This window comes from Aricia agestis, chromosome Z (assembly GCF_905147365.1).
Source record: "Aricia agestis chromosome Z, ilAriAges1.1, whole genome shotgun sequence".
NCBI lineage: Eukaryota > Metazoa > Arthropoda > Insecta > Lepidoptera > Lycaenidae > Aricia > Aricia agestis.
Genome location: NC_056428.1, coordinates 8,267,416 through 8,291,909, shown reverse-complemented (window position 1 = coordinate 8,291,909; position 24,494 = coordinate 8,267,416). Strand labels below are relative to the sequence as shown.

The 24,494-nt window shown below is 34.4% G+C and overlaps 2 protein-coding genes across 4 annotated transcripts; one reads left to right on the top strand and one right to left on the bottom strand.

The window, feature by feature from the left end:
• Positions 1–239: 239 nt before the first annotated feature.
• On the bottom strand, positions 240–5,042 carry LOC121738963 (acyl-protein thioesterase 1). Its single transcript, XM_042131252.1, has 5 exons — positions 4,899–5,042; positions 4,777–4,808; positions 4,490–4,703; positions 4,153–4,323; positions 240–539 (listed from the first exon to the last, which is right to left on the bottom strand). The coding sequence occupies exons 1-5, from the start codon at positions 4,947–4,949 to the stop codon at positions 348–350; spliced, it is 660 nt and encodes a 219-aa protein (XP_041987186.1). The 5' UTR covers positions 4,950–5,042; the 3' UTR covers positions 240–347.
• Positions 5,043–16,424: 11,382 nt separating this feature from the next.
• Positions 16,425–19,295, top strand: LOC121738964. Of its 3 annotated transcripts, XM_042131256.1 has the most exons (4): positions 16,425–16,556; positions 17,731–17,732; positions 17,910–17,987; positions 18,461–19,295. In XM_042131256.1, the coding sequence occupies exon 4, from the start codon at positions 18,467–18,469 to the stop codon at positions 19,052–19,054; it is 588 nt and encodes a 195-aa protein (XP_041987190.1). In that variant the 5' UTR covers positions 16,425–16,556; positions 17,731–17,732; positions 17,910–17,987; positions 18,461–18,466; the 3' UTR covers positions 19,055–19,295. The 3 variants fall into 3 exon arrangements, with proteins under 3 accessions (XP_041987190.1, XP_041987187.1, XP_041987189.1); XM_042131255.1 differs by lacking the exon at positions 17,731–17,732 and having other exon boundaries at positions 16,437–16,556; XM_042131253.1 differs by lacking the exons at positions 17,731–17,732; positions 17,910–17,987 and having other exon boundaries at positions 16,436–16,556.
• Positions 19,296–24,494: the final 5,199 nt, after the last annotated feature.

Genomic DNA, 24,494 nt, shown 5'->3' with positions numbered 1-24,494 from the left:
ATGGCTGCAGTTTCTGAACCCACCGCTAAAATAAAAAACGCTCTTATTATATTTTCATCAGTTTTACCTAATGTAAAAAACCTACTAGGTCTCCATGACGCTCGAGTGACTACAAAATTAGCACCTTCCCCTCCCCTACTATAATGTTTAATGTGCCTATGCATAAAACCATAGGAATCCTATAATAGGCTACAAAATTTAAAGAGTATTTATAATAAGAGTGTTGACCACTCTGTAGCTTATCGTAAATAATAAAGTGATAGTGGCGTTCAAAAGGTTAATCAAACTATACAAGTAATTTCATTAGCCTGTCTTTAAAGTGTATTGGTAGTATTGTTAATTAATTATTAATTTGTAACAGGCAAACATCTTTGAATAAAAGTTTTCATGTCCTCAAGTTCTATCTCAGATGAGCTGTGTGACAGACCTTGGTAGGTATTGAATTCTGTGTTCTTCATAAATGTCTTCAAGTATGATGCCGTCATTTGTCCCCATTTGAATGGCACAACAGGATCGCAATCACCATGAGCTTGAAAAATCTAAACAAATAAAGTATGATGTAGTAATCAGATCCTTTTTCAGGTATATTATGCAATATGGATAACTATTATCTTCTAATACTTGAATATATCTCTATATAATAATAATATTGCAATTAATTTTATATCAATACCTACACAATCTCTTTAGGCTTGATAAAGACAAAATTATGTACGACAATAATTGATTATAAATTATACAGGGTGTAACAAGAAAAAAATTTCTCTACAAATCCCCTGTAAAAAATTATCCCTATAAAATTTATCCTTGCAAAGGTTGCCTCAGGAAAACAAACTTAGGTATCAGCTTAACAGCCTATTATATTTGCAGGGATAAATTTTATATGCACATAATAACAAAATTAATATAATTGACATTAACAATATTCTAATTCATAAAAAATTTAAGTTGACATTAGGTAGATATTATCTATCTTGTTATTTTTGAAGACTTATTTTTAGCAAGTATGCTATCAACATTTTTGTAATTGAACTCAGCCAAGTACTTGGCTAGTAAGACAGCAGCTGCTTCTATTGAGCACTAATTTAGTTATAATAATATGACATTGAGTAACAACTTGGAAAATATTCCAAATAATAAAAATTTAATACGGCTTCTATTGAGCAGTGTACTAGTAACAAGTTGAAATATGCATTTATCCAACAAATTATTTAAATTATGTTTATAATAAGACAATAGAGAATGCCTCTTGCACAAATAGTTTACTTGTACAAAATCCTACCAAAAGTAATACAAGGAAAATTAATAACAGTAATAAGTATGTATTTAACTTGGTGCATCAGAATTTAGAATGGTAGGTAAAGAGCTTGAAATTGAGTTGTTTCTGAAAGAATTTAATATTGATATTATTATTTGTATTCCAGATTCCAGAACACAAACTCATTTTCGATTTCCATGATCACCAAGTAGCAAGTTCGTTCAGTAGAATAAACGCCATCAGAGGTGGCTCTTAAAAAAATTTAAATATAAGTAACATAAAGATATTGTAAGTCTTTCTATCGAACGGATAATAGAAGTGGCCTGCATAGAGTTAAGTCAGCTTATTATTATTAGCGTATACAGGCCTCCATCAGGGTTATGCGATTTGTTTGAACAAACTATGGAACAAATATTGTCAAAAATATGTGCATCTAACAAAAAGGTTATTAATATGTGGAGGTTTTAAAATTAACCTATTCGACTTTAGGGCCTGTTTCACCACTTCCTGATAAGGCTATCCACCAATTAACCTGACAGATCAAGTATGGAGAATCTGTCAAAAAAGTTGTGAATGGCCTAATATGGCCCTTTATCAGAAAGTATCACCACTTCCTGATAATGTTCCAGATGGGCTATCCGACAGATTCTCCATACTATACCTGTCAATTTAATTGGTGGATACTGGATAGTCTATCCGGCACTTATCAGGCAGTAGTGAAACAGGCCCTTAGACTCCAATACGGTTAGATTCACATTTTTGTTTAAATCGTATAACCTTTTTTATTTGTTTGATGAGCCGACAAGAGTGTGTGACACAGTGAGTTGTATAGATAATATCATATTTACTAATCTCACACCATGTAAAAAATAAATAATTAATAATCTGATCATTATGGTCAGTTAGCACGTTTAAGCATTGTATTGTAAAAATCACATGTACTTTTTATATTTTTTTTTCGTTAAAATAGGGTATTTTAAGAATATAAATTAAATAATTTTGAAATTCATTGGCTAGTTTTTTCTCAATAAATTTTTAAAGTTTCGCTCTGACGTCATCATCGGCCGCCAATTGACCTCTGCATATGTTTTAAATTTCCTTTTAATCTTATTTATAATGGCTGGTTCGTCAAATGCAAGTTCTCATTATGTGAAAGGTGATACGAGAAGCTTACCAAAAGTTCGAAACGTAATGTTGGTCGAATTTATTGCTAATTTAACGCCATTGAAGGTCAAACAAAGGTTACACGTATTTGTTCAAAAATATAAGTAACTAATTATAAAATTTAATTTTGGGGTCGCAATATCAAAAAGGTTGCGGACCGCTGAAATAAGAGATATTCTCCAACAAGACCTCCAATTAGATCTACCAATCAAACCTACATCTCCTAAAGAAGTACTTATTAATACATAAAAAATGTCGAAAACAACAAATCTCCGGGTTTCGACCTAATCGACAAAAAAGTGCTTAGTAAGCTCCCACGGAAAGCCATAGTGTATATAACTATGCTCTTTAACGGTATCCTGAGAACACGCGGCTCGGGCTTTCGTCCACACATTCAGCATTGCTCGATAGTTTTACTCTAAGTCGCTTTGCAGACGACGGGGCGGGGCGGGCCGGTCCATTTCGCTGCGTACGCCCGTCGATGACTGCACGCCGCGTACACCCGCCGGTTTGTGTGATGCACGGCGGGCAGCCGCGGACATGCGCCGCCAGTGCCCGCCGGGCACCAGCGGCGGGGTCTTTTTGCCCGCCGTGTGCATTGGTAATATAGGATTCCCATTGTGCTATCGTTCGCTATGTATCGGGGACCCGCCCGCCCCGTCATCTGCAAAGCGCCTAAATCGATATATTTAATTCCGTCAAGCCGGCTCGATGCGAGCCTTCAAACTGGCTCGATGTGAGCCTTCAAACTGGCTTGATGCGAGCCTTCGAGCTGTGAGTTTGGGGTCCACACAGTAATTATTACTCGATTTTGAGTAAAATGAGCGAGCAAAATCGTATGTGAGTACTAATTAGTCTAACTGCCACACTCAGAGTGGAACATTAATTACTTAAATGTAATTAATTCAAACTTTTGACATAAACCCCATACATTATCTGTCAAACTACTGTACTGTACTCGGAGACATTAAGTTATGATTAACCTTCAATTAAATGAAGATTTAATTGCAGGTTAATCATAACTTAATGTCTCTGAGTACGTCAGTTACACCCTTTTTAATAAATTATAGATTGTTTCTTAACCCATCAATCTGCCAACACATAAAGCTGGCTGCCGCATAACTATTGAAAATCTATTGTGTTCGCGATAGCCACAATGAAGGTGCTAAAACTAATCTAATTTAATTTGTGGTTGTCTAGTTGACTGTTATTTTCAGAATATGATAATAAGTATTTGAAAATGGTATTAACAAACAATACCCTAATTTGAATGTAAAATTATTCAATCACTGTTATACTTCACTTAAATTAAAATACCTCAATATACACAATATGCAAAATATTTTATGTTATTTAAAATTTTAAATTTGGCCATAAAAGATAATAACCTATATTAAATAATGATTTAAATTATAAAATGCCATACTATGAATAATAAAAAATAAGGAAACGTAACTCCCATATCATACATACATATTACAGTTTTAAATTTGGTTCCTTTTAATCTGTCATGTAACATCAGCCTGATACCGCTCAAGGCCACCTAAATATTGCAAATGTATTGAAATGTGTACCTAAGGTACACTTTTTTGACAAGTATTGTCGCGCATGTTTTTTGACAAAGTTTTAGTTGATAAAGTTTACTTTTCCTCAGTTTTTATTATTCGTAGATGCCATAGCTATATTCTGAACATTAATTTTGACTGTCATTGTATAATATTAGTACTTACCGGTATATCTTTGGTCTTGGTGGCATTCGGGAAATTAGTGTGTCGTGGTAACCAGCAGGACAGCGCTATTACACCTGCCAATGCTTCAGGATATGTTAATGCAGCATGCAGAGCCAACGCTCCTCCTTGTGAGAAACCACCTAGCATTATACGGTTAGAAGGAATCCCAGCCTAAAAAATAAATGAACATTATTTTTTATTTTTTTTTATTTTTTTTATTTATTATATCCTTTAACCCACCAATCCCAAAGCGGCAGCCGGCTGCCGCATATCATTTGAAAATCTATTGTGTCTGCAACACCCACAATAGAGATATTAAGGCTTCACTTAAACTTACCTTTATTTCATCTTTGATTAATCCATGGACTAGCCCAGTCGCCCTTATTATACCTTCTTCATCTTCGGGGCCTGTGGCATCTAATGACCGCAAATCAAACCAAGACGGCATTCGAAAGCCAGCATTCAATGTTACTGGCATTGAAGCCGCGGTGGGACAGATAACTTTGACGTGAGATCCCCTGATTGCGGCAATTGTACTGGCCCAACCATGGCTACAATATAATAATAAGTACAATTAGATAAGGTTTTTATAAAGTTATGTTATTAAACTTGATAAGAACTAACCCAGTGTCACCGAGACCGTGTAAAAATATAAGCTGAAAATAAATAAAACAAACATTTAAATTATTTGTAATTCATTAACTTGCGAGGTGAATCAATTAATTTATAGAAGATATTGGACTTACAGAAGCAGTTTGTTTAGCGGTCGCAGCGATAATTACTGGATTTGGTTCCATTATCAGATTTTATGCGAAAATCAATACAAATTACTTTCACTGATTTAATATTTTTTTGTATGAGTTGTATGACCGACGTCCGACTGTAGTTCACTGCACAGACTAACAAAGAGAATGTCATATAACTCATATACTACCAGTGTTGCCAACACGACTCATACAAAATTTGCTAAACTGCCGTTAAAAATTTGCCAAAATTATGCCAATTGCTATAAAATTATGCTAAAACTTTTCAAAGTCTAAAAAAACGTTATTATTAATTTTAAATCTTTAATTATCAACAAAATCTCAATTTATTTTATGTTTTTTCAATTACGTTATCGAACAAAACATTAATATCTTATTCTTCATCGATAGCTGATGCTGCTGATGTACATGTAAACTCTAACTCTCCTTAGTAGTTAGTACCTATATAGCGGAATGTTATCCGGAATTGAGTAAGAATAACAGCATTTTCTTGTCCTCTCTAGGCCTCTCTAAAAATTATAAAATAGCGTTTAAAGTTTTCACTGACAAACGGTTGCGAAGTTTCAACTTTATTCATTTGGCTGAAAACGCGTTCAATTTCGGCGTTAGAATGTGGTAGTGATAATAATGAGTAATAAATACTCTTTTCAGAGTAATTATTACTCTGTTTTAGAACACACGCTTAGTAGTTGTATCGGATCGTTTGTTTCATGCTTAAATTTTTATTTCAATAATTATATGCTAAAAAATATGCTATATGCTAAACAACAAATAAATATGCTAAACAACGTAAAAATATGCCAAATTTAGCATAAAATATGCTCAATTGGCAACACTGTATACTACGTAATGGCGGCTCTCGACATAGGCGAACGCGTTGGCCAACGCGTCTGCAGACGCGTTGGCCCAATGTGTAGAACGGGCGTTCGCGCGTTGGCCGTAGGTATTTAGACGTTGGCCAACGCGCGAACGCCCGTTCTACACATTGGGCCAACGCGTCTGCAGACGCGTTGGCCAACGCGTTCGCCTATGTCGAGAGCCGCCATTACAAGAGGTCGGACTTAGAAGAAAAAAAAAATACCATTTTTTTTTTAATTGAAACTAAAGTTAAAAATTTTATGTGCAAAACCTTCCACTCTAAACATACCAAAAACAAAAAAAAAATAAAAAAAAAAATAAGCTCAAATAAATGTTTTATATTAATAAAAAATATTGTACATAGCTAAATAAACACAAAACAATATAACTGATTTAATCCACAAGGTTTAGGCAACAAATCCGTCTGCTGCGTATGCTCCGATTTCGATCCAGTGGACGCGCATCTTTATACATACACACATAAGCATAGCTGGGCATTAACTCGTTAATCCGTTAATCGTTAATTAACGAAGTTAACATTTTGATTAACGGATTAACTTTTAAAAATATTAACGGACTAGATAACTTCTGTTATTATGCAGAAGTCCGTTAATCGTTAATCCAATGCCTGCTATTAACCGCACGGCGCGGCACCACAGCGCGGCGCGAAAACAGGTTCAGACAGGTAGTATGATGCGACAAGTGCCGGACGGGCTGGCAGAGCGGCGCCGCGGCACGGCAGCAGCGAAACAAAAATACTATGTAGATACATTTTCAGGCGCATGCGAGTGAGAAGAGATTTGTTTCGTTTTATCATTTTATAACTCAGCGCTGGTGCTTATAGAGAGAGTGATTTGTTTATTGTTATTATAAATCATTTGCATGTTGATAAAGAAGAGTGCAGTATAATTTAGTTAGGTAGAATACAATAATTATAGAAGTATTTTGTTTTGTCCCTAATATGTTAACTTCCAAAACCTTAGACCAACAGGTTTTGTATGTACACTAACGTAATGATATAAGTTACAACAAGGCCATATTATACATATTAACGGATTAACGATTAACGTTAACTTGCGTTAATTCGTCCGAAATGTAACGCTTTAACGTTTAACGAAGCTAACATTTTTTTTAACGGATTAACGATTAACGAAGTTAACTATTTGATTAACGGTGCCCAGCTATGCACATAAGTATTATTACTTTGTTTTGTTACACCCTGTACATACGACAGCTGAAATCGATCACGTGAGCTCAGGCCAGCTGTATACCACCTCACTTGATCAGAGGAGCCCCCTTAATTATTCATTTTATTTCAATTTTATTATCAAATATTAAAGTAAGTACGTATATAATTAAGGATTTTGTGTAAATTTCAAGAGTCTTAATGTTTGGATTGGGAGTCGCCCTTAAATATTTCCTTTATTTTGTTTTTACTATTTGTTGTTATAGCGGCACCAGAAATACACAATCTGTGAAAATTGCAGAAGTCTAGCTAAAGCGGTTCTTATGATACAGCCTGGACACAGACAGACGGACAGACATCGAAGTCTCAGTAATAGGATCCCGTTTTTACCCTATGGGCACGGAACCCTAAAAATTGAACTAAAAGAAAAAACAACGTAAACGTAAACTTACAAAAAAAATGAAATCCCACCAAAAATATTTTCATGTAAAAATGTTGCCAAGATGAGAACATAATAATATTATAGTTCGTTTTGTCAAAAAGTAGTGAGATCTCATGTAGAGCCAAGTTTCTAACCTTACATACTCAGCCCTAAATCTAAAAACCTTAATTTTACACTAAAGCACGGTAAAATATTTGATAATAATATTATAATGTGTCAGCCGCACGAGAAGAATCTAAAACCTCTACATATTAGTCAAAATCGGTGGCTTGGCCAAGTAAAGGCGAATGGCAGGATCCGTACAGCATAATTTTGTTGTTGTTTTTCAACAGATTTTTTACTATGTACCTATTATGACAATAAGACTATTTATTTTGATAAACTTATGTAAATAGGTACAGTCTGTCAAGAAAGTGAAGAAATTTAAAAGTGGCAACATCGTAGTGTCATCCCCTTTTTCTTAGATTAATTTGAAATGGATGACACTACGATGTTGCCACTTTATAATTTCTTCACTTTCTTGACAGACTATAGAAACGTTTATTATGAATTATATTAAACTCTTATTTACTTAAATCTCATAATGAAAAGGATATATTACATAAAGTCAAGTTAAATTGTACCATCGAGGAAGTTGATTCCTATGCAATTGACAGACCAACGTTATTTGGTCGAATATGTCAATTCAATGTTAATTGTGATCTGTCAGCTGGGTTTGACGTAACGCAACCAAACTACTTAGGTCACAGATTACTAGTATATATGTTGGCTGCGTTCCAGATGACGTTAATTTTGACCAAAACGCTCAAAACGTCCCCTTCTGCCGTTCCCTTTGGCGACCGGGGTCGTTTTGATCGCGGCTATAACGTCACTCATGACGTCATCATTTTCGCTCAAAACGACCCTCGACGAAGATGGGTCAAAGTGGGCGTTCTAGTTTTTTTTTTAATTTTAACGTAACTATATCGCGAAAGCTATGTTCGGAAAGTTTTCAGGAGAGAGTAGATAAAAAAAACTTTATATTATTTCATTACAAATAATATTTATATAACTTAAATAAATTAAATAACATTTAATGAAATATTTTGATTGGAAAATAAATTGTTTTAAATGAAAGGTCAAATGTTTTCTTATAAAATATTATAATAATTAATACTAATTTTCATCTCTCCTATACCTGTTGATTTATTCGTACTTGACTAAACATTATGCGGTATTGTTACCTAACGTTTATATGTATATTGTGACAATTATTATAGTCAATATTCAAAGTATGTGGATTTGTTATTAAAATATGATTCAATGTGAAAACTCAAATATAATAAAAGTTTAACTATATTATAATATGATTACTTAAGTAAAAAAATGTAATACTAAAAACCTAACAAATATAATATTATGTATTTTTAAATTAAATGTAACTATAAACAATAAAATTACTTTTATTTACGACTTGAAGAAAAGGATCATAATATCCAAGTTCGGTTCATTGTACCTATCGTATATATTATGTTTATTGTACCTATGTATAAAAAAATATAGTTCTTTTTTTAAACTTTTCTCAAAACGCTCAAAACGATACATAATCCGTTCCACTTGGGTTTGTATCACTGACGCTCACATGCTAGTGGAACGGGAAAAACTACGGTCTTGAGCGTGAGCGTTTCTAACGTCATCTGGAACGCGGGGGTTATGTTGATGTTATGGCGTTGCCATGACATCTTTTGGACATGCGCAATAAAAGGTTTGTCCAAAAATACACCGACGAACACGGCCATTATTACTATTATTAAAACTACGGTCAATGCTATCCTTAGATTCCTTAGCCTCGAAAAAATTGGGTCGGAGGCTTGAACTCCTTACCCGGTACATAAAAATCTCGACCTCTAAAAGAGGACATGGGGGCCTGTCTAGAGCCCCGCCGGGGAGGCCGGCTTGCTGCTCCTTGCCACTGACTCGACCGAGGTGGCATCATAATATTTCGGGCTCGGCCTCGGCCTCTATTATAATATGAGCCTCGCTGCTTATAAAAATAAGACTTACCTTTGTTGTGTTGGCTCACGCATATAATATATATATATATATATATATATATATATATATATATATATATATATATATATATATATATATATATATATATATATATATATATATATATATATATATATATATATATATATATATATATATATATATATATATATATATATATATATATATATATATATATATATATATATATATATATATAGAACCGACCCCCTGGTCCGCAGCGCTGGGTTCAGCCGCTCGCGAGGACTCCTCGTCCTTCGCCGCTCCGATTACATCCTTGAGATGCGTGTATCTCGGGCCGCTAAAATAGTGCTAAGTCGACTATTTCGCAAGCCTCCCGTAAATCTTTTCACCGCCAATTTCTCATTTAAGGGGCGTAAGATTTCATAAGCCTTCTCTAGGGTTGTTGAGGAAGTGATTATGAGGAAGAGGAGGAGGAAGAGGAATTTTCACGCGCAAATTTAGAGGATGCGGATGAGGAAGAGGATGCGGATGAGGAAGCGGATGAGGAAGAGGATGATAGGAAATTATAAATACTAGCGGACCCAACCCAAAAGTCTTTGTCCTGTCTGTACATAACTAGGTACATAGGTACATTACACAAAAATTAATTAAAAGGGCATTTTCCAGTGGACCAAACTATGAATCTAAATCATTCTCAAAACACACACACTAAAGAATCATCAAAATCCGTCCCACAATTAAGGAGGAGTTCAGTAACTAGTCTAAGAAAATTAGTTTCAAAATCGACGATCAGACCGAATAATTCGTCTAGTTTTGAAAGTTGGTACAGATGTTCCTAAAGGTGTCCAGATGAATATACTAAAAGTCCCCGAGGGTGGGACAAGAGCCGGCGGTGGGGAAGGGGGGGAAAGGTCTCTTTTTCAAGGTTTTTGCTTGTGACTCGAAAATTATTTAAAATATCTCTTTAGTGACTTCTACCTTAATTATCTACATTACTATAAATTACGTCCAAACTGTACGATCAAACGATCATTACTTTAGGAAATACAGAGTATTAAAAGGGTACGCTCGCACTGTTTTTCCATACAAACGTATTCCCCAATTTACTCCCTGGACAATGCGTTTAGACAAATGATTTTTATACAATAAGTAGGGTACTATGATCTGTTAAAGCTACGTTAGATTTTTTCTAAATTTACTAATAAATAAAAAATAATGCACCGTACCCCGCCAATCGATCGACCATAAAATAAATTTGAAAGATGTTTACGATAAAATAAAAACGTAGTGGTATAGACTCATTCTTCCTGAAGATATTTAAAAAGAATAAATTTAAATAGGATCAACTTTGAAGGAAGAATCACGGGAATACGTTACCTCGATTAACTGGACCTAGAGACAGATACAGTAAATCGGCGTAACGTATAGTCCCCTGATTCCACCGCGCGCAGGCTCTTGTCCCACCCTCGGAGACTTTTAGTATATTCATCTGGACACCTTTAGGAACAACTGTACCAACTTTCAAAACTACACGAATTATTCGGTCTGAATTCCTTAATTTTCCCAAGCTAAAAATACACAACAACGCACACAAAAAAAAAGATGAGTGAATGATACAATTCTCTGGCTCTGGCGTGTGCGTTGCCATGATTGGATTCGCGACGCGCATGCACAGTGAAATTCGTCATAAATTCCTCTTAAATTTTGAGGAAGCGATAGCGGAAGAGGATTTTTTAATTTTTATTTTTGAGGATGCGGTAGCGGTTGAGAAACCCAAAATATTGCGGAACTTCCTCATTATGAGGAAGCGGAAGAGGAATCCTCAGCAACCCTAGCCTTTTCGTCACTTCCAACGAAATTGTCAACTTAACAAAAAGATCCTCTAGTTTTTTACCAAAGTCCTCGATAGAATTACAACCCTGACAGGTTTTCATCATTTCTACTTGTAAAGCAGTTGCAGATTGCTTGGTTAAAAGATGTTTTTTCATATCCAAAATAAGTTCTTTACATGTTTTATAGGTAGAATTAAGACGTAATTTCGCACTCTCCGATAAACGAGTTTTTAAAACAAAATTAACCAATAACTGCTCCTGAGTCCTGACTATCATTTATTGTTTGCCTATAAAATTCTAGAGCGTCAATTAATTTTTTACTGACGTCTTCTTCTCTTGTCATAGCAGGGAGAAGAGAAGCCGCAGTTTTCACCTCAAACTCAGCCATGGTTACCACATTAATATTCGCAATACAAAAGTCCACAATTTGCTTATAATTTCTCTCTATTTCCTCACAAATATTAAATAATTTTAAACTTTTATCCTCCTTAATATCTCCTTTTCCAATTATTATTTCTAACTCCTTTCTATTTTTTTTACGTCCGTGCTCCTTTCGTTTTAAAATATATTCGTCATATAAAATCTGTGTTTGTTGTAATTTATTTTCTAATAATATCTTAGTCCTTCTAACTTTACTTACCTTAAGTAAATTTACTCTTACGCTTTTTAGCTCATCACAAATATCGATAATTTCCATTTATAAAATAAAATCAATAAAATACACTTAAACAATAGTGCATGAATTACGTTACATTAGAATCAATAATAAACATTTTTATTTTTAATAGGTCAACCGTTATAATATTACCTATCAAATTAATATTTAAAAATACCAATTGGAGTCACGTAGTCCAAATTTTTGGGGAGAGTACCGCCGAAAACGCGCTGACCGAAGTGTTGGGTGTCCTGACTCGGTGACTCCCTACGCCTACTCCAGTAGATCCCTCACACTCCGACTTCCTTGGGCTAGTCCGCTCGAACGGGGCGTCTGGCTCCTGATCGCCTAAACGCGCTCCTCGCCAACTCTTGCCGGACCCATTGGATGTGGCACTTTTTGTACAGTATGTAAAGTCCAGCAACCACAACCAAAACCAGTAGGACCACAATAACAGTCAATAGTGTATTATTTCCACTTAGACTTTTGTGAATTAATTCAATGTCCGCCGAATTTACACCACCCGCGGCATTTTGAGCTATTATTAATTCTTCTTGCGATTGAGTTTTTCCCATTTTAGAATTAAAAAAAAATAAGTCTATTAAAGAGAATTAACTAAATAAGTAATTAATATTATTTTTACGCGGTGATCGCGGCGCGCGGCTGACTCCCGTCGCGGCTCGGCAGGGTCGCCGTCGTCGCGTCGATTCAAAATGGATGTTGAGTCGCTAACAGCTGTAGCTGTATATTTATTCACAGCATATAATTACTTTGTAAATGTAGACAAGAAAAAGTTTTTAAAGGGTATTCTCGAAATAAATAAATAAAAGGCGAGAAAAAGTAACAAACAAAGAAATAAACTCACTTTTACATAATATTTTATAATATTAAAATAATATAAGTAATTATTTTATTACCTACTTATTATTTATTAAGTTATTATTTTATTACCTACTTATTATTTATTAAGTTACTAGCTGTTGCCCGCGACTTCGTCCGCGTGGACTTCAGTTTATAGCGCGCGATGTCAACAAAATTGGTGTCAAAAGCTTTTATAAAAAAACCCTGGTACCCCTTAAATCAATACAGCTGTGCAGTGTGCACACAATAAGTATTTCATTTTTTTATATTAAACTTTATATTTTATGCCAAATTTTAAAGCTTATTTAGCCCTCCAATGACACAACTTTACCCATAAACTATTTATCATTGATAGATTTAAGGTTACGTCACTGCACAGATCAAGTACTGACTTATTTAATACCGTAGAATAGATATAACAATCGAAAAAAATCGAAACTTAAATGTAAGATGATACCACGTCTTCTAGAAAGACTTTTGAGCAAGCGTCAGCGCGATGTAGAAGACGCACGGCGCCATATATTATAAACTGTTGGAACTAACTTAATTTGAACAAATTTACGCATTTTCACCCCCTTACAACCCTTTTTTCCAGTAAAAAATCCTTTCTCAGGCTTTAGACTATCTGTATACAAAATTTCATTACAATCGGTTCGGTAGTTTTGGCGTTTGGCGTGAAAGCGAGACTGACAGACAGACAGACATACAGAGATACTTTTGGCGTTTGGCGTGAAAGCGAGACTGACAGACAGACAGAGATACTTTCGCATTTATAATGTTAGTATAGATTATGTGCACACTGCACAGCTGTTTTTGGGTATTTTGATTAATTAAGGGCCGCGCTACACCGGAATGGCAGCGGCGAGGCGAGCACTTTCAGCGCTGCCATTCCGGTGTAGCGCGGCCCTAAGAGGGGTACCACTTACCAGGGTTTTAAAAAGTTTTTAAATTTGACACATTTTGTTGACACCGCGCGCTATAAACTAAAGTCCACGCGGACGAAGTCGCGGGCAACAGCTAGTGTTACAATAAAGTAAAAAATAAAACGCCATCTGTTGAATCGTATTAGAACTAAAATGTTCATTGCATCGATATATTTCTGGATTTTTTATAATATTATACATAAAATATGTTTAAGATTTTTGAAATTTTATTTTAATACACATCCAAGACCCAGGAACATTGAAAACTTTTTGTTCCGCCTGCGGGACTCGAACCCAGGACCCCCGGGATGAGCGCTGGCCACGCGCAATGCGAATTCATTTTCATCGATATTTTCCCACATCAAAATGTAGCCTATGTCCTTTCTCAGACTCTAGAATAACTGTATACAAAATTTCATTGCAATCGGTTCAGTAGTTTTGGCGTGAAAGCAAGACAGATAGACAGACAGACAGAGATACTTTCGCATTTATAATGTTAGTATGGATTTTATAATATCTATATATATAAAAATCAATTGCTGTTCGTTAGTCTCGCTAAAACTCGAGAACGGCTGAACGGATTTATCTTATCTTGGTCTTGAATTATTCGTGGAGGTCTAGGGAAGGTTTAAAAGGTGAGAAAAATTGGAATAATTGCCGGGAAAATCCTCAAAACAGCATTTTTCTATTTCCCATATAAACGTTTTCTAAATAAAATGGAGAGTCAATTTGTAATTTATTACCGCTGCATAAAGTTCAAATTCGCGTGCGCGTTGGAGGACCTAATATCGCGTTCTGAAACTCAACAAAAGTGAAAGTGAATCGCGAACGCGACAAAATTGCATAGTCTCAAAATACATAGTACATAAATAAACACAATTTTAGCTAACTTAAGTTGTTACTCTGTCCGATTATTTTTTTATTTTAGCTAACTTAAGTTGTTACTCTGTCCGATTATTTTTTTAATAAGACTATATAGAAATCGAAAGATAAATCTATATATATAAAAATCAATTGCTGTTCGTTAGTCTCGCTAAAACTCGAGAACGGCTGAACGGATTTATCTTATCTTGGCCAATTTTGATGAAATTTTTTGTGTGTGTTCGTGGAGATTCGAGAATGGTTTAGATTTACAGTTTGGTCTACTGAAAAATGTTTTTTCAATTAATTTCTTATTTATAAGGAGTTGTTGATTTTGGAATGTTTTACATTAGATCCGGCGGACGGCGCTATCATCGCATTCAATATTATTCTATTTCAATTTTAGTTTGTCCTGACAGATGGTGCTACGATTAATTTGAAAAAAATTTTGTTATTCAATTCATGTGCTGATTAAAATATTAAATAAATAACACATAGGCTACAATTTTAACCGACTTTCAAAATGGGGGAGGTATTATGTTCGTTTTCTTATATTCAACGATTACTCCGCCGTTGGTTAACCGATTTTCAAAATTTTTCTTTTGGTATATAGGGTATCATCCCAATTTGGTATTATATTCAGAAAAGTGATGATCTGATGAAGGATCCATAAGTAATCGAGGGAACTCCTCAAAACTTATAGGGAAACATATGGTGACTTCGGTTTCGTGAGAAGTATTCTAAGCATATGCTACCGACAAGTAAGATTTTGCACCGAGATATACCTGGTATACTGTGGTTCGGAAGGTGCTGAGAGAATTCCTGATTCTTTATAGATACAAGTTTGGGAGTTTCGGCGTTGTTTTAAGAACAGAAAGCATATGCTACTATGCAAATTACATTCTTCATCATCATCATCATCATCATCACTACCATATCATAGTCTTTTAGATCGAGACTCGAGTTTGTCAAGCGATAATTAAAAAAAATCTATATCTACCTAATATTATAAACCTGAAGAGTATGTTTGCTTGAACGCGTCAATCTCAGAAACTACAGGTCCGATTTAAAAACTTATCTCAGTGTTAGATAGATCATTTATCGAGTAAGACTCATCATTTATCGAGAAGGTTATATTATATTATTACTCTAAGACTAATACGACAGAAGAAACTCAGGAAAATGTGGGAAAAACGGGGGAAATATTTTTTATGGGAAAATGTACCTACGGATTCTGTAAAATTTCTAATTTACGCGGGCGAAGCCGCGCGGGACATCTAGTTATACATAAAATATGTTTAAGATTTTTGAAATTTTATTTTAATACACATCCAAGACCCAGGAACATTGAAAACTTTTTGTTCCGCCCGCGGGACTCGAACCCAGGACCCCCGGGATGAGCGCTGGCCATGCGCAATGCGAATTCATTTTCATTGATATTTTCATGGAAATAATATGTACTGTACGTAGTACATATTAATTCCTTGCACGATCCAGCCTTCACCTCCAGCATTCTGTCAGACGTCAGTGTCATTAGCCCGGCCGCACATTGTCCGAAATTTCTGATCAGAAACAGTTGAACGTCCGCGCTGTCTCTTACATTTTGTACTGAGCCGAGTGAGCTCGAACTCGCCGGAAGGATATTTCGGATAGTGTGCGGGGTGGCGGTCCGGCGAAAAACAACTGTTTCTGATCAGAAATTTCGGACAATGTGCGGCCGGGCTTAATCTTGTGAGTTGTGATTTTCTAATCTTGTGTGTCTTGATTTTTTCATAAAACCTACTTAAAATTATAAGGCAGAGTTTTTTGACATTGGCGATTCACTAAGGAGCCAAATTAAAAATAAAAAGAAGAAGAAGAAGATGTTCTAATCTGTGCTTTGAAGTTTGAACGCTCGTAAAAATTTCATCAAAATATTTTGTTTGTGAAAAGATTAAAATTACGTTGACGAGGTTTATACCTATTAAAAGAACATCTTGAATTGATTAATGAATATACTATTGGTAAGCTAACATTTATGTAGTAAGTTGTAAGCATTTAGCAAATTTCTAGACCTAAATAGTCCAACTTTGATATTTGACATGTCATTGTTTGTGATTTTCAGTAAATTTATCTACAAGTTTAGGCCTAATTATAATAATAAATATTACAAAATGCAAAAAATTAATGATAGGTGAATAGATATAGCGTCGTAGCTTTATAAAAAAATAAATCATTTTACATTGGGTCTTACGTAGGGTCTTACCATTACGTACGTAGGTAGCGGGTAGCACATGTGACAGGAGCATATTGCAAAACCATTATTTTGTGTACCTAGTACATTAACTTTGCTCTGGCAACAAGCATTTTAAAAGAGATAAGCCCTATAAGTGCTTCATCAAAATATATTAACCATAAGGTTCGGAAACCTACCCCAAAATTGATGGGGAGCGGGGGGGAGGGGTAAACAACCCGCCTAACCCCTTGGCCCGTACCAAATCCACACTGAGAAACCCTCCAGTTTTGGAGCTACTCACCTTTGAAATTTTCGGAATTCTGAGGCTACATCTAGTCTTTTGGTCGCCTTTTTTAACGAATGCCTTTAACCTAAGTAACACATAAACACTAGAATACAGGTGACCTTATCTCAAGATTACAAAAATTTCAAATGTATATTTCTCAAAGTATGAAATACTTTCTATCTCTGTTCACTACAACTTTCGAGATTTTTCGCAAATAAAAATGTTGTTTGTCTTATCAAAATGAAGTCTACTCACAAAAAATTAGCTTGATAGTATTAAAAAAAATCTAGGGCTCCCGTACCCAAAGCGATTGCATCTTATAATACTTTTTCATAATTCTATTTGATGTACCAATTCATTACCTATTTTTTTATGAAATGACGGAATATGAATGTTACTCTTGCATTTTGTAGTTTTTGGTGTTTTTTGTTTAACAATTACATCACACAGAATTAGACTTGGTAACTTTGTAGAATGCTTCAGTTTGTTTATTTGCATGTATTTGCTTCCTTGGGCAAGGTGCCCAGTTAATTTCTGCTTGTTGTATTATAGGGATATGTTCTATCAGAAAAGTTTATTCATAGGCAAATGGCGGACCTTTGTAATTTGTTTGCCTTATGTCAAACCCAGTAAACAGATTACAAGTAACATTAAACTGACATAATCCCACCAAAAGATGTAGGTCCGTCAACTGCCCATGAATCAATGGGCTCAATGGTTGAAATGGCCAATGGAGGTAGAAGCCAGTATAATTTGATTTATAATATAAATTGCAATTAAGTCTTAACTCTAAAAATCAATTACCTTTTATATGTTATTAATTAATAATTTAGGACTTTTATATATATATTTCAGATATACATTAAAAAATTTGCTCAAGAAAGAGCTTCTGTAACATTTTGCAAGCCAATTTATGGTGTGTGATGACTAAAGGTATGCTGTATAATAGTGTAACACTTTTTTGTTTGATCTTAAAGTTGGTTATAAGTGCTAAAAATTATACTTTCGGAACCTTAATGTCACTGGCAACAAATAAACATGGTTCTGTAAATGTCCACAGATTTGTTTTTGTTATACTCCACTCGGGCTAACTTGTCGCTAGCGGTCATTGACTGGCTGTCAAAAACTTGTAATTTTTCATATAAAACCACGATTGACAATATCTGACACTTCATTGTCAATCGCGGTTTATATGGAAAATGACAAGTTTTTGACAGGGAGTCAATGACTGCTAGCGACAAGTTAGCCCGAGTGGAGTATAGTCAATTAGTAATGGAGAGAGCTAACATAGCTGTAAAATATTAAAGAATATAAGTTATATTACCTTACAGCTTTGTTATCTGGCTCATACATATTATAGTGACATAAACACTAGATTGTAGATCTCAAAAATATTTAATTTTCAGAGAACTATGGCTTCTGATGACGCCTCGCTGGGCTTGGACCTAGGACGCTTGGAAATAGAGAAAAGCAAAGTAATTAAGAAGGAAACAATAGAAAATCCATTTTTTAGTTCATCACAAAATAAAAAAAAACCATCACTAAATGTTAAATGTTCATGTATGGTGCAAAAGCGGAAAAGTAATAAAAAGCAAACCAATATTCTAAGGGAACCTTTTCTAAGACTGTCACAACCCTATTGTAAAAACTTTAACAATAAAGATGTAAAAAATATTAATCCAGATCTGGTAAACTTACACACACTTGTTAATAATTGCAACCAACTGTGCATATCAACAGACAAGAAAAACTTTGACTCGAAGCCAAAACAATTAAAAGATCACACCAAATGGTGGAAGAGTAAGAGAAGTAAATCAACAAGCGAAAGGAACAGTTCAAAGGTGGATTCTGACAAAGGATCTTCGAGCACTTGCTCCCAGCAAGCACTGAACCCACCACCTCCTTGTGATGTTACAATAGACGAACTAGCCAGCTATTTTGAAACTTTTGTTCATATTCCTAAGAAAATGTCCACAATGGCAGAGATGATGTATATTTAAAATTAACATTTTGTGGATAACATTTAACACTGTTCATGAATGTTTAGGTGTTTATCCGTCTACCTGCGTTTTTATATGACTAGTTTATTTCGTTTTTAATTATAACTATTGTAATATATATAATTATATTATATTCTTTTAAATGTCCTTTATCAGATTTTAAATGTTATAAGAAATGAATATTGTAACAAATATTTTGAAAGATATCTAAATGATTCTGATAGTAAATTACCATCATATTAATTCACTATATTGTCATTTTATTTGTAAAATCCTTAATCTACACTACTATTATAAAGAGGAAAGATTTGATTTTTTGTTTGTTTGTTTGTTTGTTTGTTTGTTTGAGTCGAATAGGCTCCGAAACTACTGGACCGATTTGAAAAATTCTTTTACCATTGGAATCCTGCATTATTTCTGCTGAACATAGGCTAATTTTTATTTTGGAAAAATATAAGGTTCCGTAAGATATTTGGGATTTTCGGACGCAAGGTTTAAAAAATCAACCAGAAAAGTTACTTATTTTGCGTACGCTGCCTAAACTATAAAAGATAGAGGCATAAAATGTTCTAAGTAATTATAAATCTTTTAAATATCTACAAAAAAGTCCGCGACACACTATACCTATCTATGTTGAGTGAGGCACAATAACCATTTTTTTATTAAAAAATCTAGAATTTTTTTTGGACTATATTTAAATGCGTTTATTTAAATCATGCTATTGACCCTTATCAAAATAAATTATTTCATCACTAAGTACAGTTAATGTAGATAATATTTGGTCTTTGAATGATTAAAATTGGACGTTTGGTTTTAATGTTATGGCGAAATTAAAATATTACGATTTCTGCTGCACGTTGCGAATTGGGCGTCAAGGCGCGATGCGCGGGTGTGCGTGCGGTAGGGGAGAGATTTAATTATCAGTGCCACAGACTCGCCCGGAGAGTCCACGTAAATATTACCTCGATCGTGGGAATCGCAGACACAATAGATTTTCAATAGTTATGCGACAGCCGGGTGCTGCTTTATTGATTTGATATAGACTATCGTGCTTCATTATTATAATCCTAATTTCAAAAAAGCTTTAAAAGTTATGACTACGAAAGTAATATTTTTAGAACTTTTTAAAATAAGTTTTGAATGACTATTATTTTTGATTGCTATTATAATTAATTAATTTCTTTAACTATAAATCTCCAATAGCGGCAGCCGGCTGCCCGCATAACAATTGAAGATCTATTGTGTCTGCGATACCCACGATGCCGATGCACGATGGAAGTATTAATGCATATTTTTTAATCCACACTATTTCTGCTGAATATAGGCTATATTTAATGAGAGAAAAAAGGGAACCGTATTAAGTGTTAATAATTGTGTGAAAAATCTACCAAAATATTCCTTCTTGCTTATGCTTTATAAATTATAGACTATACTTTAAAATAAGTTTTGAATGACTAGGTACCTATTATTTTTGATTGCTATTATAATTAATTAATTTCTTTAACTATAAATCTCCAATAGCGGCAGCCGGCTGCCAGCATAACAATTGAAGATCTATTGTGTCTGCGATACCCATGATGCCGATGCACGATGGAAGTATTAATGCATATTTTTTAATCCACACTATTTCTGCTGAATATAGGCTATATTTAATGAGAGAAAAAAGGGAACCGTATTAAGTGTTAATAATTGTGAGAAAAATCTACCAAAATATTCCTTCTTGCTTATGCTTTATAAATGCTATCGATCGACACCGTCACTAATATCGAAGATGCAGTCCATTATCCACAGGAGTTTTTAAATTCGCTGAATCCTTCTGGACTTCCACCACACGAACTGACGTTAAAAATCGGAATTCCAATCACGCTTTTGAGAAATTTATGCCCACCAAATATGTGCAATGGGACAAGGCTGCTTATTAAAGAATTAAAGGACAATTTAATTGTAGCTACCATTATCACCGGCCCAGCAGCTGGTCAACTAGCTCATATACCGAGGATACCGATGATTCCAACTGATCTGCCAATCCCATTTAAACGGCTTCAATTTCCGGTAAAAATATCTTTCGCATTGACTATTAACAAGTCCCAAGGTAAAACTTTCAAATTAGTAGGCATCGACCTACGAAAAGAATGTTTTACTCATGGTCAACTATACGTTGGCCTATCCCGAGTTGGAGCTGCTGATAATCAATTTATTTTGCTGCCACAAAATAAAACAACATCAAATATCGTTTACAGGGAAGCTTTAACCCAATTTTAATGGAATCTTTTACGCAAAAAGAAGTATGGTGTAAAAAAACATAAAGCGCAAAAGTACAACAAAAATACTTTATACAAAAACAAATAGAAAATTTCAAAATGTATATAATAGTAGATGTAGGTAAGCATAAAATAATAAAGCATAAAACTACAAAAAAAAAACATAAAATATTTTAAACAAAAAAAAACATGAAGAAATTGCAAAATATTATAAATAATAGTATCTTCTGCAGGTAAGGATAAAATAATCAAACATAACACTTAAAATATAAAAATATAAAAAAAAAATACAATAAAAATGTGTTATATGTACATAATAATTATAATATAGTAGTTGCAGGCTAAATAATGTAAACTATTTTTATGTTCTGCTTAACTTAAAGATTGACTACCTTTATTTAAAAAAAATAATTTAAAAACCAATGTCCACCCGTGCGAAGCCGGGCCGGGCCGCTAGTACCTATTATACAGCTCGACAAGCCTTTAAATGAACGTAGCGAAAAAGACCATGAAAAAATTTAATTGGTAAACCAAACCCTCTAACAGCTAACTAAATGATGTCACCAACAGTTTCCTATTAACCGATTCGTTGCGGATGGCACGTAAAACCCTTTTTCAATGATGCAGTTTTGAGACGAGACTGCACTCAAGCGACACTATGCTGCAGCGGAGTGACGCGACACCTCACGACCAAATATTCTTTGTATGGAATTTTACGAGCTAAGCTGCACAACGCGACAGCGACGCTACGCGTTAAAACGTCAAGAAAGTGAAGTGTCGCGTTGCGTCGCTGCCCATTAGTACAGCTGATCTATGGTGAAGAGTCCCGTCGCGCCGCTGCAGCAGTGTCGCTTAGTAGTTAGCACAGAGTACTTTATTATATACGTAGTTAGTGCGCTCTTATCTTTAGCTTTGAACGTCGCACCTCGCGATCACCTCTGTAGCTCAGTGGCCGAGTTAAGCCTGAGGTGTAGGGTTCGAATCATGTAGGGTTGCCGTCCGTCCGGGTTTCCTCGGATTTGTCCTAGTTTGAAGGGCGTCCGGGGATTTTTTTTAAGTGTCCGGGTGAAACCCCGACACTTTTGTCGAAAGAAATCCAACTTTTTAGTCATGCAACAACAAACGAAAGATAAAAACTTGCTAAGCATACTTACGTTTTTTTCTCCAAACCTGGCTGATTCTCCAAACCGCAAAATTTAGTTGTCCGGATGTACAAACTACCCGCAGAGTAACATATTAAGTAGACCTTTGTATTTTTTTTATAGTAATATAAGATCTGATCTAACTGGGCCACTTTGGTACCTACTGTAGAAAAACTTAATTGTAAATATAATTAAAATTAATTTAAAGGTCGAAAAATTGATTCCCTGGACGTGTCCTGTCCCCAGAATTCACTATAAATTCCCAAAAAAATCCCACAAATACAATGAAATTCTAATTTCAAAGTAAATAAATCGTAAGAGTATAAACAAAATATTTATAAAACAATCTATATTAATATTATAAATGCGAAAGTATCTCTGTCTGTCTGTCTGTCTGTCTCGCTTTCACGCCAAAACTACCGAACCGATTGTAATGAAATTTTGTATACATATAGTCTAAAGCCTGAGAAAGGACATAGGCTACTTTTTACTGGAAAAAAGCGTTGTAAGGGGGTGAAAATGCGTAAATTTGTTCAAATTAAGTTAGTTCCAAAAATTCATAATAAATGGCGCCATGCGTCTCCTACATCGTGCTAACGCTTGCCCAAAAGTCTTTCTATAAAAGGTGGTATTATCTTGCTTTTCGTTTTTTTTCGATTGTTATTTCTTTTTTAAATTATTTCATAAATCAGTACTTTATCTATGCAGTGACGTAACCTTAAACCTATCAATGATAATTAGTTTATGGGTAAAGTTGTGTTATTGGGGACCTAATAAGCTTAAAAATTTGGCATAAAATATAAAGTTTAATAAAAAAAATTGAAATATTATATGCACACTGCACAGCTGTTTGATGAGGGGTACCAGGGTTTTTTTTATAAAAGCTTTTGACACCAATTTTGTTGACATCGCGCGCTATAAACTGAAGTCCACGCGGACGAAGTCGCGGGCAACAGCTAGTTGTATATAAACGTATATATCGTTATATAAATAGAAAAAGTCATTTTAAGATTTGTCCTGGCTCACATAGAGATTCCCTATACGCTTCACTTGGAGGCTCGTACCTCCCTAGTTATAAGAAGCACGTGGTTGCGGGTGCGCAGGGCGGGAGGTTCGGTAGCCCTCTAAACATCATGGAAGGAAGTCACACAATTCGTAGCTCCGTTTCCGAGTTACAAAGGAAAATATCTGATTCCTTCAACCTTGGTTCCTTACACAATTGATTCCCTATTCGCTAATTACAATGTCATTTCCAAAGTTAAGTTTGCTTACGTCCGTTCCCAATATTTGATCTATCTCTGGTTTTGCCCTACTAGAGATAGGAATAGCTCACATTAGACATTAGAGACATATATTTTATGTCAATTGTGAGCTATTCGTATCTCTAGTAGGGCAAAACCAGAGATAGATCAAATATTGGGAACGGCCGTTAGATACGATGTAAACGACGATAATGAGTATGGTTTTTAGTTAGACTATTTATTGTTTAACCTACATGCACAGTTTTTGTACACCTCAGGAAAAACTAACTTTTTATTGATTCCCTCTACATACATTTTGATGATTCCCTGGGTATTTTAAGTAGGGAATCAAAATATTTTACATTTATTTATCTAATTGGTACATATCTGTTTATTTTTATTAAAATAAATTACATTATCTTCATATACTGATACAAATAAATGACACCAAAAAGTAAAATATTAAAAAAAATATTCTTAAAGTCAAAATATTTCAAATAAATTCATTTTCCATTCATTGTACTTGGTTTTAACGAACAAGTTTAGTTTGTAGACAATTTTATACATGTTTATATTTAAATTGAACATGTTTATTTAGCTGAAAAAGCTTTTTTCTATTAGCTTTGTTGATTATTAGGTTAGAAAAATTTTATATTTATATTAGGTTAGAAAAATTTAAATCAAAATATCTTCTAAAATTGTGAAGTGAAAAAAATAGATAATTATTTTTATAATTCACTTAAGAATAATATGCGATTATTGATTTTAAAAAATAAGAAAAAATAGAAATGTGGCA